General features: G+C 39.8%; 1 protein-coding gene and 1 long non-coding RNA gene across 9 annotated transcripts in view; one reads left to right on the top strand and one right to left on the bottom strand.

Moving 5' to 3' along the window:
• MIA3 (MIA SH3 domain ER export factor 3) overlaps window positions 1-14,850 on the bottom strand; it is a 57,035-nt gene that overhangs the window by 20,767 nt on the left and 21,418 nt on the right. For 2 of the 8 annotated variants that reach the window (XM_025420940.3, XM_025420941.3), the window contains exon 1: window positions 44-333. The exons of the other annotated variants lie outside the window; for them this stretch is intronic. In XM_025420940.3, coding sequence (XP_025276725.1) covers window positions 44-154 — 111 coding nt within the window. In that variant the 5' untranslated portion in view covers window positions 155-333. Of the gene's footprint in view, window positions 1-43; window positions 334-14,850 lie in introns of those variants that run through there. 8 annotated transcript variants of the gene reach the window in all.
• LOC118353583 (uncharacterized) lies at window positions 613-9,410 on the top strand. Its single transcript, XR_007409187.1, has 2 exons — window positions 613-718; window positions 992-9,410. It is a non-coding gene; the product is annotated as an uncharacterized LOC118353583 (long non-coding RNA).

The raw sequence follows: 14,850 nt of genomic DNA, 5'->3' as shown, positions 1-14,850 counted from the left end.
CCCGCCGGGGCTGGGGCCCCTCCCCGGGAATGGGGGCCGTCACCTCCAGCAGCTTGGCTATGAGGGCCGCGTAGAGCACCGACAGGGGTCCCAGGAGCTCCGAGTCCCCCGGGGAGGCGGTGACAGAAGGCACAGTGGCGGGAACGGAGTCCATTGTGGTGGGGGCCGCTGCGCGGAGCCGACGCTCCCCCGCGGAACAGCACCGGAGCCCTCCGCCCCCCCCCCCTCCTTTCCACCGTTTCCTCCTCCGGGAAGGAGCCGGCCGAGGAGGCGGACGCTGGGAGTGAACTTCGCCTTCCCCCGCCGCCGGCCCTTTCCGCCCTACGCCTCCTGCAAAAGACGTCATCAGACGCCGCCCGTCGGAGGACGTACGCGCGCGTGCGGGGGCGGGGCCGGGGGGCGGGGCCAGGGCGGCGGACGGCGGCGGACGGCGGCGGGCGAGCCAGGCGGGGAAGAGCGAGGAGACCTGCGCGGGAGAAACCCCGGGAGGCGCGCGGACCGAGGCTTACCTGCCGCGGGAGCTGGGGGACGCCGCGCCACGGAAAGGGCCCCGGGGTGCGACGAGGAAGGGGAAGACGGGCTGGGGCGAACCCCCCGTCCCGCCCCGCCCCCCGCCCCCCGCCCCGCCCCCCGCGCCGGCCCGGGGTCACTGCGAGCGGGGACCCCAGCCGCCGGTCCTGCAGCCCACGCGGACGGCAGCCTCGCCCGCCCTAACAAGGTCCACCCCACCCCGTCCCCCGGGCTGGCCGCGGTGCCCAGGGCGAGGCCGGCCTTCCCCGGGACCTCTGCCCCCCCTCCCCCACCATCCGCACCCCACTATCCCCCCACCCCCACCCCACCATCCCCACCACACCCCCACCCCCACCCCATCTTTTTCCCTGTCCACTCCACTGGCTCACGCTGTCTCACCGGCCGGCGCCCCAGAAATTAAGGCTTCTTGGAAGGAGCCTTGTCCCCACCACACCAAACCGCAGGGCCCCGTATTTTACAGTCACGTGACACGTGGAGCCAGGACCAGGCCTGTGCATAGACACGTTCTAAAAGTGGAAGAAACGGGGGACGTTTAACGTGGAGGAAAACTTGATGTTTGCAAATCTTTAAAAGGTATGTGTTCCGGTATTTAAAGTCAGTTCAGAAGAACACACAAGATCTGGAAAATTCTCAAAAAAAAAAAAAAAAAAGAGCAAGGGGAGGGGGTGGGAGGGGAGGTGTGGCAAGGAGGCTCTGCAATGAAAACTGCATGGTGTGCTGGCCCAAGAATATAGATTACGGAACAGAACTGAAAATCCAAAAAACAGACCCAACTGCATTGAGAACTTGGGATACAATACAAGTCAGCTGGGGGAAAAGACACTTTTCCATTAAGTGATGTTAGTAATAATTAACGTTTTAGTTAGTTAACATTTACTGTTAGTTATAACTAACATATGTTAGTAGTTATAAGTAACTAAATGTTAGTAACTAAATGTTAGTTATAACATTTAGTTACAAAAAAAACATTTAGTTACTACATGTTAGTAGTCACAACTGACTAAATGTTAGTTATTACTAACATTTTAGTTAACATTTTTTTTCATAAGGATAAATTGCAAATGAATCAGAAACCTGAACGTAAAAAAAAAATGAACACAAGTACTAGGAGAGACATGGGTGAATTTCTCGATGTATTACGAGTGAGCAAAACCTTCCTAGGTCTCAAAATCCAAGAGAAGAGATTTGCAAACAACTGCTTAAAAAATGTCTAGCCCCTGCACACAGAAAAAAAAAAGAAAAAGCAAAATGTCAAAAAGTTTGACAGTGACAACTGGAGAAAAAAACATGTGTAACATTAGAGACAAAGGGATAATATCCCTAAAATCTAAAGAACTGTGCAAGTAAACGGAAGAAAACAGCCAGCAAACCGATAGAAAAAATGGGCTGAACAAAATAATCAACAGCTCTCATGAAAAGATATAGGAATAGCTCACAAACATATGGAAACATGCTCTGCCTCACTCATAATAAAAGAAATACAAACTAAACCTAAGCTGAGATACCATTTCTCACTTACACTGGCAAGATCTAAACGTCTGACACCATACTCTGTTGGTGAGAGGATGTAGGGGAAACAAGTATTCTCATACTCTGTTCATCATTATGTATCTCATACAAAATGACAAACCTCTATGAATGGTAACTTCACAACATCTCCCCAAATTACTCCTGTATTTACCTTCTGAGGCAACAATCCCACTTCTAAAGATCTCAAAGATACTGTGGACACAACAAATGTTGAAAAGATATATGAGGGATCCCTGGGTGGCGCAGTGGTTTGGCGCCTGCCTTTGGCCCAGGGCGTGATCCTGGGGACCTGGGATCGAATCCCACATTGGGCTTCCGGTGCATGGAGCCTGCTTCTCCCTCTGCCTGTGTCTCTGCCATTCTCTCTCTCTCTGTGTGTGTGACTATCATGAATAAATAAAAATTAAAAAAAACTATAAAAAAAAAGAAAAGATATATGAACGAAACTGTTATTCCAGTATTATTTATAATTACAAAAGATGGCAAACCACCCAAACGTCCATCAAAAGAAGAGCTGCTGCATACACTAAGGTATATTGTGAAAACAGAAAAAAAAAAAATTATATATATACATATACTGCTAGGGTATGGCTTCCAGAATTTTTTTTTTTTTTTTTTTTTAAAGAAGGGGAGAGAAAAGTGTAGACTACTACTTCTACAAAAGAAAGTAGCGAGAGACAAATATATTTTATACGGCTCCAGGATAAAATTCACATGCAATAAACCACATATTCAAAGTGCACAATCTGGTTTAAGTTTTGACCTACGAATACACCTGTGAGAATGTCATCACATTCAAACAACGTATCCTTCACCTCCACAAGTCTCCTCATCCCCTTGGGAATCCCACCTCCCACCACTTGCTGACCAGGCCTGTCCCCACCCCAAGGAGAACTGCTATCCTAATAGTTTGCATTTCCTAGTTTTATATGTGGAATACGTGATACACCACATATTCTACTTCTCTGGCTCATCTCACTCAGCATAACTTGAGATTTACCCATGTTGCTACATACATCAATAGGTTATTCCTTCTTGTTGCTGAGTAGCCGGTCAGTATTTGGATCTAGCACAATTTGCTTATTTATTCAGCTGTTGGGCATTTGAGGTGTTTTGGGTTTTTTTTTTTTTCCAGTTTTTAGCTTTTATAAACAGAGAGGCTATGAATATTGATATGTAAGTAGATGGATGTAGATGCAGGATTTATTTTCTCAAGAGTACATGCTTAGCAGAGGGATGGTTGGATCATTTGACAATTACCTTTTTAAGAAACTGACAAGTGGTTTTCCAAGATGGTGTACCATTTTACAGCCCCATCAACAGTATATATTTCCAGCTTCTCCACATCTCTAACATTTGGTATTTTAATTTAAATCATTCCTTTTAGCTTTAGTCATTCTAAGAAGTATGTATGATAACTCGTGATGGTTTAAATATGCTTTTCCCAGAAAAGTAATGATGTTGAACATTTTTTCATGTGCTTATTTCCTATGCACACATCTTATTTGGTGAAGTGTTACTTACTGGGTTACTTCTTATTAGTGACCTTGGAGAGTTCTTTATATATTCTGGATATAAATCTTTGTTCACATATATGCTTTCCAGTGATTCTCTAATCTGTGTCTTGTCTTTTCATTCACTTTAACAGTGTATTTTGAAAAGCTGAAGTTTTTATTTTGATGGAATCCAAATTATCCAATTTTCCTGAGTGAATCCTGCTTTTGGTGTGAAATCTAAGAAATATTTGCTTAACTTTTTTTTCCTGTAAGTCTTATAGTTTTAGGCTTTACATTCAGTTCAATGAAGCATTTTGAGTTAATTTATGTGTACGATTAAGATATGGATCAATTTCTTGCACAGGGATATTTCCAATAGTTCCAGTCCTGTTGGTTTAACACACTTCTCTTTCTCCACTTTGTGTTTCTACCTTTGTCAGAAGTCCACTTCCAGGTACGGATGGATCTATTTCTGGATTATCTGTTCTGTTCCAGTGATCTTTTTGTCCACTGCCTACACTGACACCATGCCCTCCTAATTACCATAGCTTTATCCTAAGTCTTGAAATCAGGTTACGTTTGTGTGTTCAAGGTCCCTGGAATTTTCTATATGAATTGTACAATCAGCTTCTCATTTTCTACCAAAAAATCCTGCTGAGATTTTGATTGGGATTATGTTGACTCTGGGGAGCAAAATGGGAGCTTAATACTTTACATACTGTTTGTCATAGTGACAAGTTTTTTTTTTTTAATATTTTATTTATTCATGAGAGACACAGAGAGAACATGAGACAGAAACATAGGCAGAGGGAGAAGCAGGCTCCACACAAAGAGCCTGATGCGGGACTCGATCCTAAGACCCCAGGATCATGCCCTGAGCCAAGGGCAGAGGCTCAATCCCTGAGCCACCCAGGCGTCCCTAGTCTTCTGGCTCTTGAACAAGGCATCTCTCCATGTATTTAGGTCTTCGATTTCTTTCAGCAGTATTTTATAGTTTTCAATTATAAGTCTCACAGTTTTGCCAGATTTATCCTTAAGTAGTTCTTATTTTTTGATGCTATCGCACACAGATTTTAATTTAATTTTATTTTTTTAAAGGTTTTATTTATTCATGATAGAGAGAGAGAGAGAGAGGCAGGGACACAGGCAGAGGGAGAAGCAGGCTCCACGCCAGGAGCCCGACGTGGGACTCGATCCCGGGACTCCAGGATCGAGCCCTGGGCCAAAGGCAGGCGCCAAACTGCTGAGCCACCCAGGGATCCCCCCAGATTTTAATTTTAATTTCCAATTGTTCATTGCTAGTATATATACAGTTGCCTTTATTTTTTTTTAAGATTTATTTATTCATGAGAGAGGCAGAGACACAGGCAGAGGGAGAAGCAGGCTCCATGCAGGGAGCCCAATGTGGGACTCAATTCAGGGACCACGGGATCACGCCCTGGGCAGAAGGTCGATGCCCAACCGCTAAGCCACCCAGGCATCCCTACAGTTGCTTTTAGATGTTAATCTTTATCTGGAAACCGTACTAAACTGTAGCTTTATTGTAGATTCCACCTGATTTTATTCAGAGATATTGAGTGTCTGCAGATAAAGACAGTTTTACTCCTTCCTTCCCAATCTGTATGCTTTTTCTTTCTCTTGACTCAGTGCACTGGCCATTTCTTACTTATACTTACTTATACTTACTTTATAGTGCCCCACTATAATGTTTATAGATGGGATGAGAGAGGACACCCCTGTTTTTGTTTCTGGTATTAAGAGGTAAACATTCAATTATTCACACTAAGTACAATGTTAATAAGTTTGTCATAGAGGCTACTTTAAGCCCCTTCTATTCCTAGTTTGCTATCACTTCTTTTAATATCAGTAATCGACAATGCATTTTTTCCAAATGATTTTTCCTTCTATTGAGCAGAAGATGTGGATTTTATTTTTAAAACTTGTTAATATGGGACTTACATTGACTGACTTTCTAATGTTAAATGAACCTTGTATTCTTGGGATAAACCATACTTGGTCATTATGTATTTATTACCCGTTTTATATATTGTTAGGCTTGATTTGCTAAAATGTCCGTGGTTTTCTTTTCTTGTTATATCTTTGAATTGGGAAGTATTTTCTTATCTTCAATTCTCTAGAAGAGTTTGTATAGAATTATTAATTCTTCCTAACAAGTTTAATTGAATTCACCAATGAAATCATCTGGGCCTGGAGTTTTCTTTGTAGAATGGTTTTTAACAATAAATTCAATTTCTTGGGGATCCCTGGGTGGCTCAGCAGTTTGGCGCCTGCCTTTGGCCCAGGGCGCGGTCCTGGATTCCCGGGATCAAGTCCCATGTCGGGCTCCCGGCATGGGGCCTGCTTCTCCCTCTGCCTGTGTCTCTGCCTCTCTCTCTCTCTCTCTCTCTCTCTCTCTCTCTCTCTTTCTGTGTCTATCATAAATAAATAAATCTTTAAAATAACTAAAATAAAATAAATAAATTCAATTTCTTTAATAATCACAAGACTGTTATCTGTCTCTTGAGTAGGCTTTTGCAATTTGTGTCTCAGATGGAATTTATTCATCCCATCCAGACTGTCAAATTACGTGACATCGGGCAGCCCGGGTGGCTCAGTGGTTTGGCACTGCCTTCAGCCCAGGACGTGATCCTGGAGACCTGGGATCAAGTCCCGCGTCGGGCTCCCTGCATGGGGCCTGCTTCTCCCTCTGTGTCTCTGCCTCTCTCTCTCTCTGTCCCTCATGAATAATAAAATCTTTTTAAAAAATTGACATCAATTATTCATAATATCCTGTTTATTGCTTTCATTTCTGTAGAATCTGTAGTGATGCCCCTGTCTGATCAGACATTGGTCATTTGTATCTTCTCTTTTATTTCCCTGATCACTCTGGCTAGAGGTTAGTCAATTTTATTAATCTCACAGAACCAGCTTTCGTTTTCATTGAATTTCCTTTTGTTTTGTTTCAGTAAGTCATGCTCTATTTTTCTTCTGCTTCGTGGGGATTAATCTGCTCTTTTTTCTAGTGTCTCATTGTAGAAACTGAGGTCACTAACCGGAGACATTTCTTCTTTTCTAATATAGATAGTGCTATAAACTTCCAAGTAGTGCTTTACTGCTACTGTACAAACTTGACATGCTATTTTCATTTTCATTCAGTTCAAAATACCAATTTTCCTTTTTATGTCTTTTTTTTTAAGATTTTATTTATTCATCAGAGAGAGAGAGAGAGGCAGAGACACAGGCAGAGGGAGAATCAGGCTCCATGCAGGGAGCCCAATGTGGGGCTCGATCCCGGATCTCCAGGATCACGCCCTGGGCCAAAGACAGGCGCTAAATTGCTGAGCTACCCAGGGATCGATCCCCTTTTTATGTCTTTGACCTATAAGTTATTCAGAAGTATGTCAGCTGGTTTCCAAATACATGGGGATATTCAGGAGATCTTTCTGTTACTGATTGCTAATTTAATTTTACCAGCCAGAGAACATACTTTCTATGATTTGATTTGATTTTTTTTTTTTTTTTTAACATTTGCCTATGGCCCAGTATGTGACTTATCTTGGTAGAAGCTCCAAGTGCACTCAAATGCATATATTCTGCTCTTCTAGGGTATTCTATAAATGTCAATCAGGTCAAGATGGTTGACAATGTTGCTCATATCTTTTAGAACCTTATTCACATTCCATCTCTTCTATCAATTATTGAGTGAAGAATATTGAAATCTCCAATTATAATTATATACTTATATCTGTTTTTTCCATTTAGTTGTATCAGTTTTTGTTTCATGTATTTCCAAAGCCTATTATTAAAAGCACCAATATTTAGGATTGTTAAGTTTGCTTGACTACTTTATCCTAGAAAATAACTTTCTGTATCCCTGGTAATATACTTTTTCAATCTTTTTAGTTTAAACTTTTTATGTCTTTTTACTTAAAGTGTGGTTCTTGAAGGCATCTATTTGGGTCTTGCTTCTTCTTTACCCAATCCAACAATCTGTTTTTTTGTTGGGTATTTAGACAAGTTCTATTTAATGTGATTACTAATACGGTTAAGTTTAAGCCTGGGCAATCTTTTTTTCTATTTATCCCATCTGTTCTCTGTTCCCTTTTTACTTTTATTCCGCCTTTGTTTTGATCAACCAAGTCTTAATGATTCTCATTTATCTCCTCTGTTGGCTTATTAGCTCCTTATTTTGTTGTTTTAGTGGTTGGTTTAGGGTTTATAGCATTCATCTTTTAACTTATCACAGTCTACCTTAAGTAGTCCATGTGTATAAGAAGAAGTTTATAAGAGTTATTACCGGGATGCCTGGGTGGCTCAGTGGTTTCGTGCCTGCCTTTGGCCTGGGTGTGATCCTGGGGTCCCGGGATCAAGTCTCACGTCAGGCTCCCTACATGGGATCTGCTTCTCCCTCTGCCTGTGTCTCTGCTCCTCTCTCTCCCTCTCTCTCTCTCTCTCAGGAATAAATAAATAAAATCTTAAAAAAAAAAGAGTTATTACCATTTCTCCATCTCCTGATCTTCATATTTTTGTTGTCATATATTTTACTTTTATCTATTTTTGAAACCCTATGCTACAGAAAGTTAAATTTTAAAGATATTTAAATAAGATAATGGTTTTATATATTTACTTATATGGTTATCACTTCTGGCATCCTTCACTACTTTCTGTAGCTCAACTATTCCCATCTGTCACTTTTCTTATGCCTAAAAGGCTTCTTTTAACATTTCTTATGGCACAGGTATGCTGATGAATTCATTCCAGCTCTTATACAATGGGGAAAAAAAATCTTCATTTAATCTTTCGTTTATTAAATTATTTTGCTGGGCATGATATTGTGGGTCAACAATATTGTTCTTCAAGTACATTTAAAGATATTATTCTGGGCAGCCCGGGTGGCTCAGCAGGTTAGCACCTGCCTTTAGCCCAGGGTGTGATCCTGGAGACCCGGGATCAAGTCTCACATCAGGCTCCCTGCATGGAGCTGCTTCTCCCTCTGCCTGTGTCCCTGCCTCTCTCTCTTTCTGTGTCTCTCATGAATAAATAAATAAAATCTTTAAAAAAAAATTATTCTACTGTATTTTCCCATGCCTTCTGACAAGAAATCTTGACATCAACCTTATCTTAACCCCTAAGTAAAATGTCTTTTTTCTCTGCTTTCAAGATTGCTCTTTAACATGTATTTTGAGCAATTTGATTATGATATACCTTGGTATAGTTTTCTTCATGCTTCATATGTTTGGGTTTCATTGACCTTGAATATGTGATCTACAGTTTTCATAAATTTTAGAAATTTTCAACCATAATGTCTTTAAATATTTGTCTGAACACCTCTTCTGTCCTGTCTTCCAGTGATTCCAGTTATATTTATTAGACTGCTTGAAAGTATCCCACAGCTCACAGGTGATGTGATCATTTTTCTTGAGTCTTTTTTTCCCTATGTATTTTATTTTGGATAGCTTCTATTGCCATGTCTTCAAGTTCACTAATCTTTTCATCTACAATGTCTAGTCCAGCATTATTCCCACTTAGTATATTTATTTCTGGCCCTATAGTTTTCATATCTAAAAGTTTGATTTGGGTCTTTTTTTGGAAATATCTTTCACGTCTCCACTTAACTTTTTAATATCCAAAATATAGTAATATAACTATGTTAATACCTTTGCCTAATTCTAACATCTCTGGTAGTTCTTGACTGGTTTTGAAAGGTTGATTTTTCTCATCATGTTTATATTTTTGTGCCTCTTTGCATGCCTGATAACCTTTGACTGCATGTCATACATTATGAACAAATATGGTTAATTTTATGTGTCAACTTGACTAGTTAATGGAGTACCCAAATTAAACCTTATCTTTGGGTATGTCTGTGAGGGTGTTTCCAGGTGAGATTAGCATTTCAAACAATAGCCTCTATAAAGTAGATTGCCCTTCTGGATATGAGAAGGCAACATCCAATCCATTGAGGGCCTGAACAGAGCAAACTGCAAAAGGAATTCACCCCTTCCTGCCTGATTCCTTGAGCTGGAACTTCATTCTTCTTCCACACTTGGTATTTCTGGTTCTCAGGCCTTCAGACCATCAGCTCCCCTCTGGTCTCAGCCTGAATTACACCAATGGTTTTCCTGGGTCTCCATGTTGCAGACAGCAGACTATGGAATTTCTCAGCCTCCAATTGTGCATATGTCAATTCCTTATAATAAACTTCTTCTAGCTATCTATCTGTGTGTGTGTGGGGGGGGGGGGGGTCCTGTATTTGTTTTGTTTCTCTAGAGAACCTTGACTAATATATGCCTTGGCATTGTTCTGTTTGCTCAGGTAAATTACTAGGAAATATTTTTATTCTTTTTGCATCTTGTTTTTAAGGCTTGTTAGGCAAGACCTTTCTGAGTACTTTATCCAATTCTCCTAGAATTATAAGGTACTGTTCCTGACCTTGTGTCAGGATCTGCTCCCTCTAATCAGTTGGATGGTTTCTCCGACTTTCAGTAATTTTGTCAAATACATATGCTGATGAATTCTCAAAGGGGACCATTCACAGATTCCAAAGCTCACTCTCTGTGTAGAGCTCTCCTCTTGGTACTTAGTCCAGGAACTCTAGCTGCCTTGCTTTCCCTGGACTCTCAGCTCCATCTCCTCAATTCACGGTTCCTCACTTCTATGCTACAACCAAGGAAGTCTTTCAGTGCAATAAGCAGGAATAACTGCAGGGCTCATAGCACTTAGTTCCCTATCTTTCAGGAATTACTGTCCTTTGTTACCTAATGTCTCGTGTCTTGAAAACTGTTTCTTTTGTCTGGATTTGCTTTTTTTTTTTTCTTTTCAGTTGTTTCAGTAAGTAAGGTAAATAAAGCCAGAATCTTGGCAGAATGCAGAAATCATTTGCTTATTTTTAATTAGATAATGAAATGAATTTTTTAAATTACCCATAGAAGAGGGTAACAGGCTTGATGGAACTGGGACAAAACCTAGACCAAGATCTCTGAAAAGATCTTGTTTTATAAATTGGCATTGTAACTTGTAAATATGTTAGCTACTTATAAAACAACAAAACCAAATATTTAAAAGTAATCCCTAAAAAGTGAAAGCAAAAATGAAACCGTTAACCTGTGTATCAAATTGATGGCAGGACAACAGAAAGGAACTCTTTTAAGCATGTACTAGTGGGATATAGCTTAAAAACAAAAATAACTACAAAGCATCCTGGAAACATTCCAATAAGAACTGTGGAGAGCAGTTTGATATTGATGTTTTTTAAATTGTTTGAATATTTTCCTAGCTTTTTCCTCTGAAAAGGCCTAGAAATGATGGCCAACTCAAAAGCAATAAGCAATCTTAGTACCCAGATTATAGTCTCTAAATACCATTTCCCATTAAAAGGAATTAGGGCCTCCCTAGGGAAATAACTCTTTCATGATCTGGGCAAAAAATGTAGAAGATGAGCTTAGAACAGTTTGCCACAGTAGAAAGCAAAGAAGGTATCAATGACCACTGGGTGGTGTCACAAAGGCCCAGAAGCCAAGCTGAAGTGGCTCCCTGGCCAAAAATGGGAGAAATTGAGCACTGATATAAATAAGAAACATAGCTGATTAAAACACACCAAATATTTTTAAATTAATGATGTCATAATGGTTAGAAAGAGAAGAAACACATTAAAAAAATCCCTTTGGCATCTTTTGATAAAGCTGGGAAGACAACTCATTATTTTGGAAACTACTTAAAGAATCAAATATTTATATTGCCTGAACTATGCACACCAAAACTCAGTGTAAAGAATTCTTGATTATAAGCTTCTTTTTGTAGATAACCCAGCCTTTAAATGAAGCAGGAACAATATAGTCAGCATATCAGCATTTTGCAGCTTATAAGTACATTAACAAATTTAGTCAATGTCACCAATGACTAGTAACATCAAAAACAGAGGGACAGGGCATCTGGGTGACTCAGTCAGTTAAGCATCTGACTCTTGATTTCAGCTCAGGGTTGTGAGATTGAGCCCTTTGCTGTTTTCTGCAACTCAGGGTGGTGGAGTCTGCCTGAGATTCTCTCCTCTCACTGCCCCTCCTGCTTGCATGGACTCTCTCCCTTTCAATAAATAAATTAATTAATTAAAAAAATAGAGAGACATCTTGATGTTAGATGCCTCCTGCTGAAAGTGCACATCTCCTGTTAGGTATCCTTGCCAATCAATATTGAACCTGAATCTGACTACTAATTCCCAGTAAATATAAAGAGCCAGAGAAACATGATCAGTTATAGTGGGGGACGTGGTTAGCAACATGCAGACCATGATAATCCCTAGAAGCCAAACAAACCTGTTTCTTCAATGAATACATTCCAACAACAATAAACAAAAGGATAAACCTATAGAGTAAATTATGTACTTGCCCTCTCACTGAAAAAACTAGAAAATCAGGTAGAGAACAACAGGCAGCACACAACTGTGACCTCTGAGAAAAGGGAAACAAACAAGGTAGGCCTGGAGGTCAACCAGCTTTCTACTTGGAGGCACTTTCTAGGCCTCAGTACAAGGAGGGAGAAACCATGTGGAGTCCACTAACCTCACTGAGGAGGCAGAGGTACCTGAGACAGACAGGGAAAAACATCTAAAAGATGGGAGCTACAAAGAAAGTGAGTTTCAGCAATCTCCAAGGGGGTTTCCTTCAATCTTTAATGAATCTGAAGCAGCATCTGTATAGGGTAAGATTAATTAGGTAAGATTTGAGAATGGCAAAAAGTATAGATGAAAAGAACAAGTCCCTGGACGTTGGAAGCTGAATGATTCTCAGAGTTAACATGGGCCTGGGAGGCAAATAGTGTTCCAGCCAGTTAGAGTGACCTGACCTTGTTGAAGGCACAAGGCATTCAGTAGAGTACAGAAGAATCACACCTTAGGAGCAGAGCTATACTAGCTCTAGAATAAAGACTACTAAATACACATCCTTAACAAATCTTAAAAAGAAGATTAGAAAGTATCAAGCAAACTCCCTTTTTAAAGGAAGCCACTAAAAATTAGGCACTTAACAACGTAACATTCACAGTGCCTAGGATCCAAAACAACAACAAATCACCAGATATGTAAAAAAAAAAAAAGCAGGAAAAGAGGTCTCAGGAGGAAGAGAGCAATCATCAATCTATAAAAATAGACCAAGAAGTTCCAACAGAGAGGACAGAATTAATTTGCTTAAAAGAACTTTAAAGAATTATTTTCAAGTATATTAAAAATTAAGACAAAACAAAATTATGACCATACTGACAGAAGGTGGAAGATATAAAATAGAATCAAATACAACTTTCAAAGCTGAAAAATAAAATACCAGAAATGAAAAATTCACTTGATGGGCTTAACCACATATTAGATACTACTAAAGACCAAAGGACACTGAAGACCGTAATGGGAATATCTAAATGGAAGCAAAGACATGAGAGACCAAAAAACAACTAAAAGAACAGGGCCTCAGTGACCTGTGGAGCTATAAAAAGGGGTCTCAACATATGCGTAGAGTCCCAGAAGGAAAGGCAAGAGAAGAGGGATACAAAAAAATCTAAAGAAACGATGTGAAAACTCATCAAATTATACAGTGAATTTTACAAAAGTAATGTTTTAATTAACCTGACTTTTTAAAAAGGTGTATTAATTCACAGATGACATGATCATCTATCTACAGAGACTCCTATGAAATCTACAAAAAAAAAATCCTAGAATAAATTTAAAAAGGTATTAAGATACAAGGTCAATATACAAAAACCAACTGTATTTCTAGATATCAACACAAAACAACTGTAAATGAGATGTAAGACACCATTTACAACATCAAAAAGCATGAAATACACAGGCATATATAAACAATATGCATGAAACTAAGCAAGTTTCTCAGCAGTGTATATTGTAGGTCACTTACAGATCTTTTTTAGATCTAAATGTGGAGATGAACTTAGTTCTTGGATTAGAAGCCTTAATATTTTTGATATCAATTCTTCCTAAACTCATCTATAGATTCAACATAGTAACAAAATATCAGCGAGTTTTTAATAGAAGTTGCTATTGGTTCTAAAATTTATATGGAAATGCAAAGAAACTGAAATAGCCAAAACAATTTTACCAAAGAACTACCTGACTTCCAATGCCTACTATAAAGCTATACTAACCAGAAAAGTGTGTTATTATCATAGAATAGAAATATAAGTCAGGGGAACAGAAGAGAGTCCAGAGAGACCCACGATATGGTCAGCTGATTTCAACTCAAGGTGTTACGGTAATCTCAAGGGAAAAGAAATGCTACAGGAGCAACTAGATATCCCAGAAGAAAAAAAATGAAACATGATGCCATTCACAAAAATTAACTTAGCATGGAACAGAGACCTAAGCAAAATATAAAACTTCTAGAAGAAAACATAAGAAAATATTTGCATCATTGGAATAGCCTGATTCCTTAAGCAGGAAACAAAATGCCCTAACCAGGGCAGCCCCGGTGGCGCAGCGGTTTAGCGCCGCCTGCAGCCCAGGGCGTGATCCTGGAGACCCTGGATCGAGTCCCACGTCAGGCTCTCTGTATGGTGCCTGCTTCTCCCTCTGCCTGTGTCTCTGACTCTCTCTCTCTCTCTGTCTCTATGAATAAATAAATAAAATATTTAAAAAAAAAAAAGCCCTAACCATAAAAGTAAAAATAAGATGATGTTCGTCAAAATTAAAAATTTGCTCTTTAAAAGCAATGTTAAGAAATTGAAAGGCCAGCCCAAGACTGGAAAAAGCTATGCATAATATATATCTGACAAAGGAGTCATCTCCAAAATATATGAGGAACTCTTAGACCTTAATATTTAGAAGGAAAAGAATCCAACTGAAGAAAGGGCAAGGGGCACCTGGGTGGCTCAGTCAGTTAAGCATCTGCCTTTCACTCAGGTTGTGATCTCAGGGTCCTGGGACTGAGCCCTCCGTCAGGCTTGAGTCTGCTTTTCCTTCTCCCTCTGCCCCTCCCCACCTTGTGCTTGCTCCCTCTCTCAAGTAAATAAATAAAACTTGAAAAGGGGGAAGCAAAGGAGGGGTGCCCAGCTGGCTCAGTCAGAAGAGTACACAACTCTTGATTTTGGGGTTGTGAGTTCAAGCCCCACGTTGGGTGTAAAGATTACTTAAATAAACTTTTTTAAAAAGAACAAAAGAAAATAAATACATAAATTTTACAAGGGCAAAAGATTTCAAAAGCTATTTTACAAATAAAGCACAAAACATATGGCCACATGAAAAACTGCTCATCATAAATCAATAAGAAATACAATTAAAACCACAAAGACGTGCTTA

Source organism: Canis lupus, chromosome 38, assembly GCF_003254725.2.
Source record: "Canis lupus dingo isolate Sandy chromosome 38, ASM325472v2, whole genome shotgun sequence".
NCBI lineage: Eukaryota > Metazoa > Chordata > Mammalia > Carnivora > Canidae > Canis > Canis lupus.
This window is presented reverse-complemented; position numbering and strand designations above follow the sequence as displayed.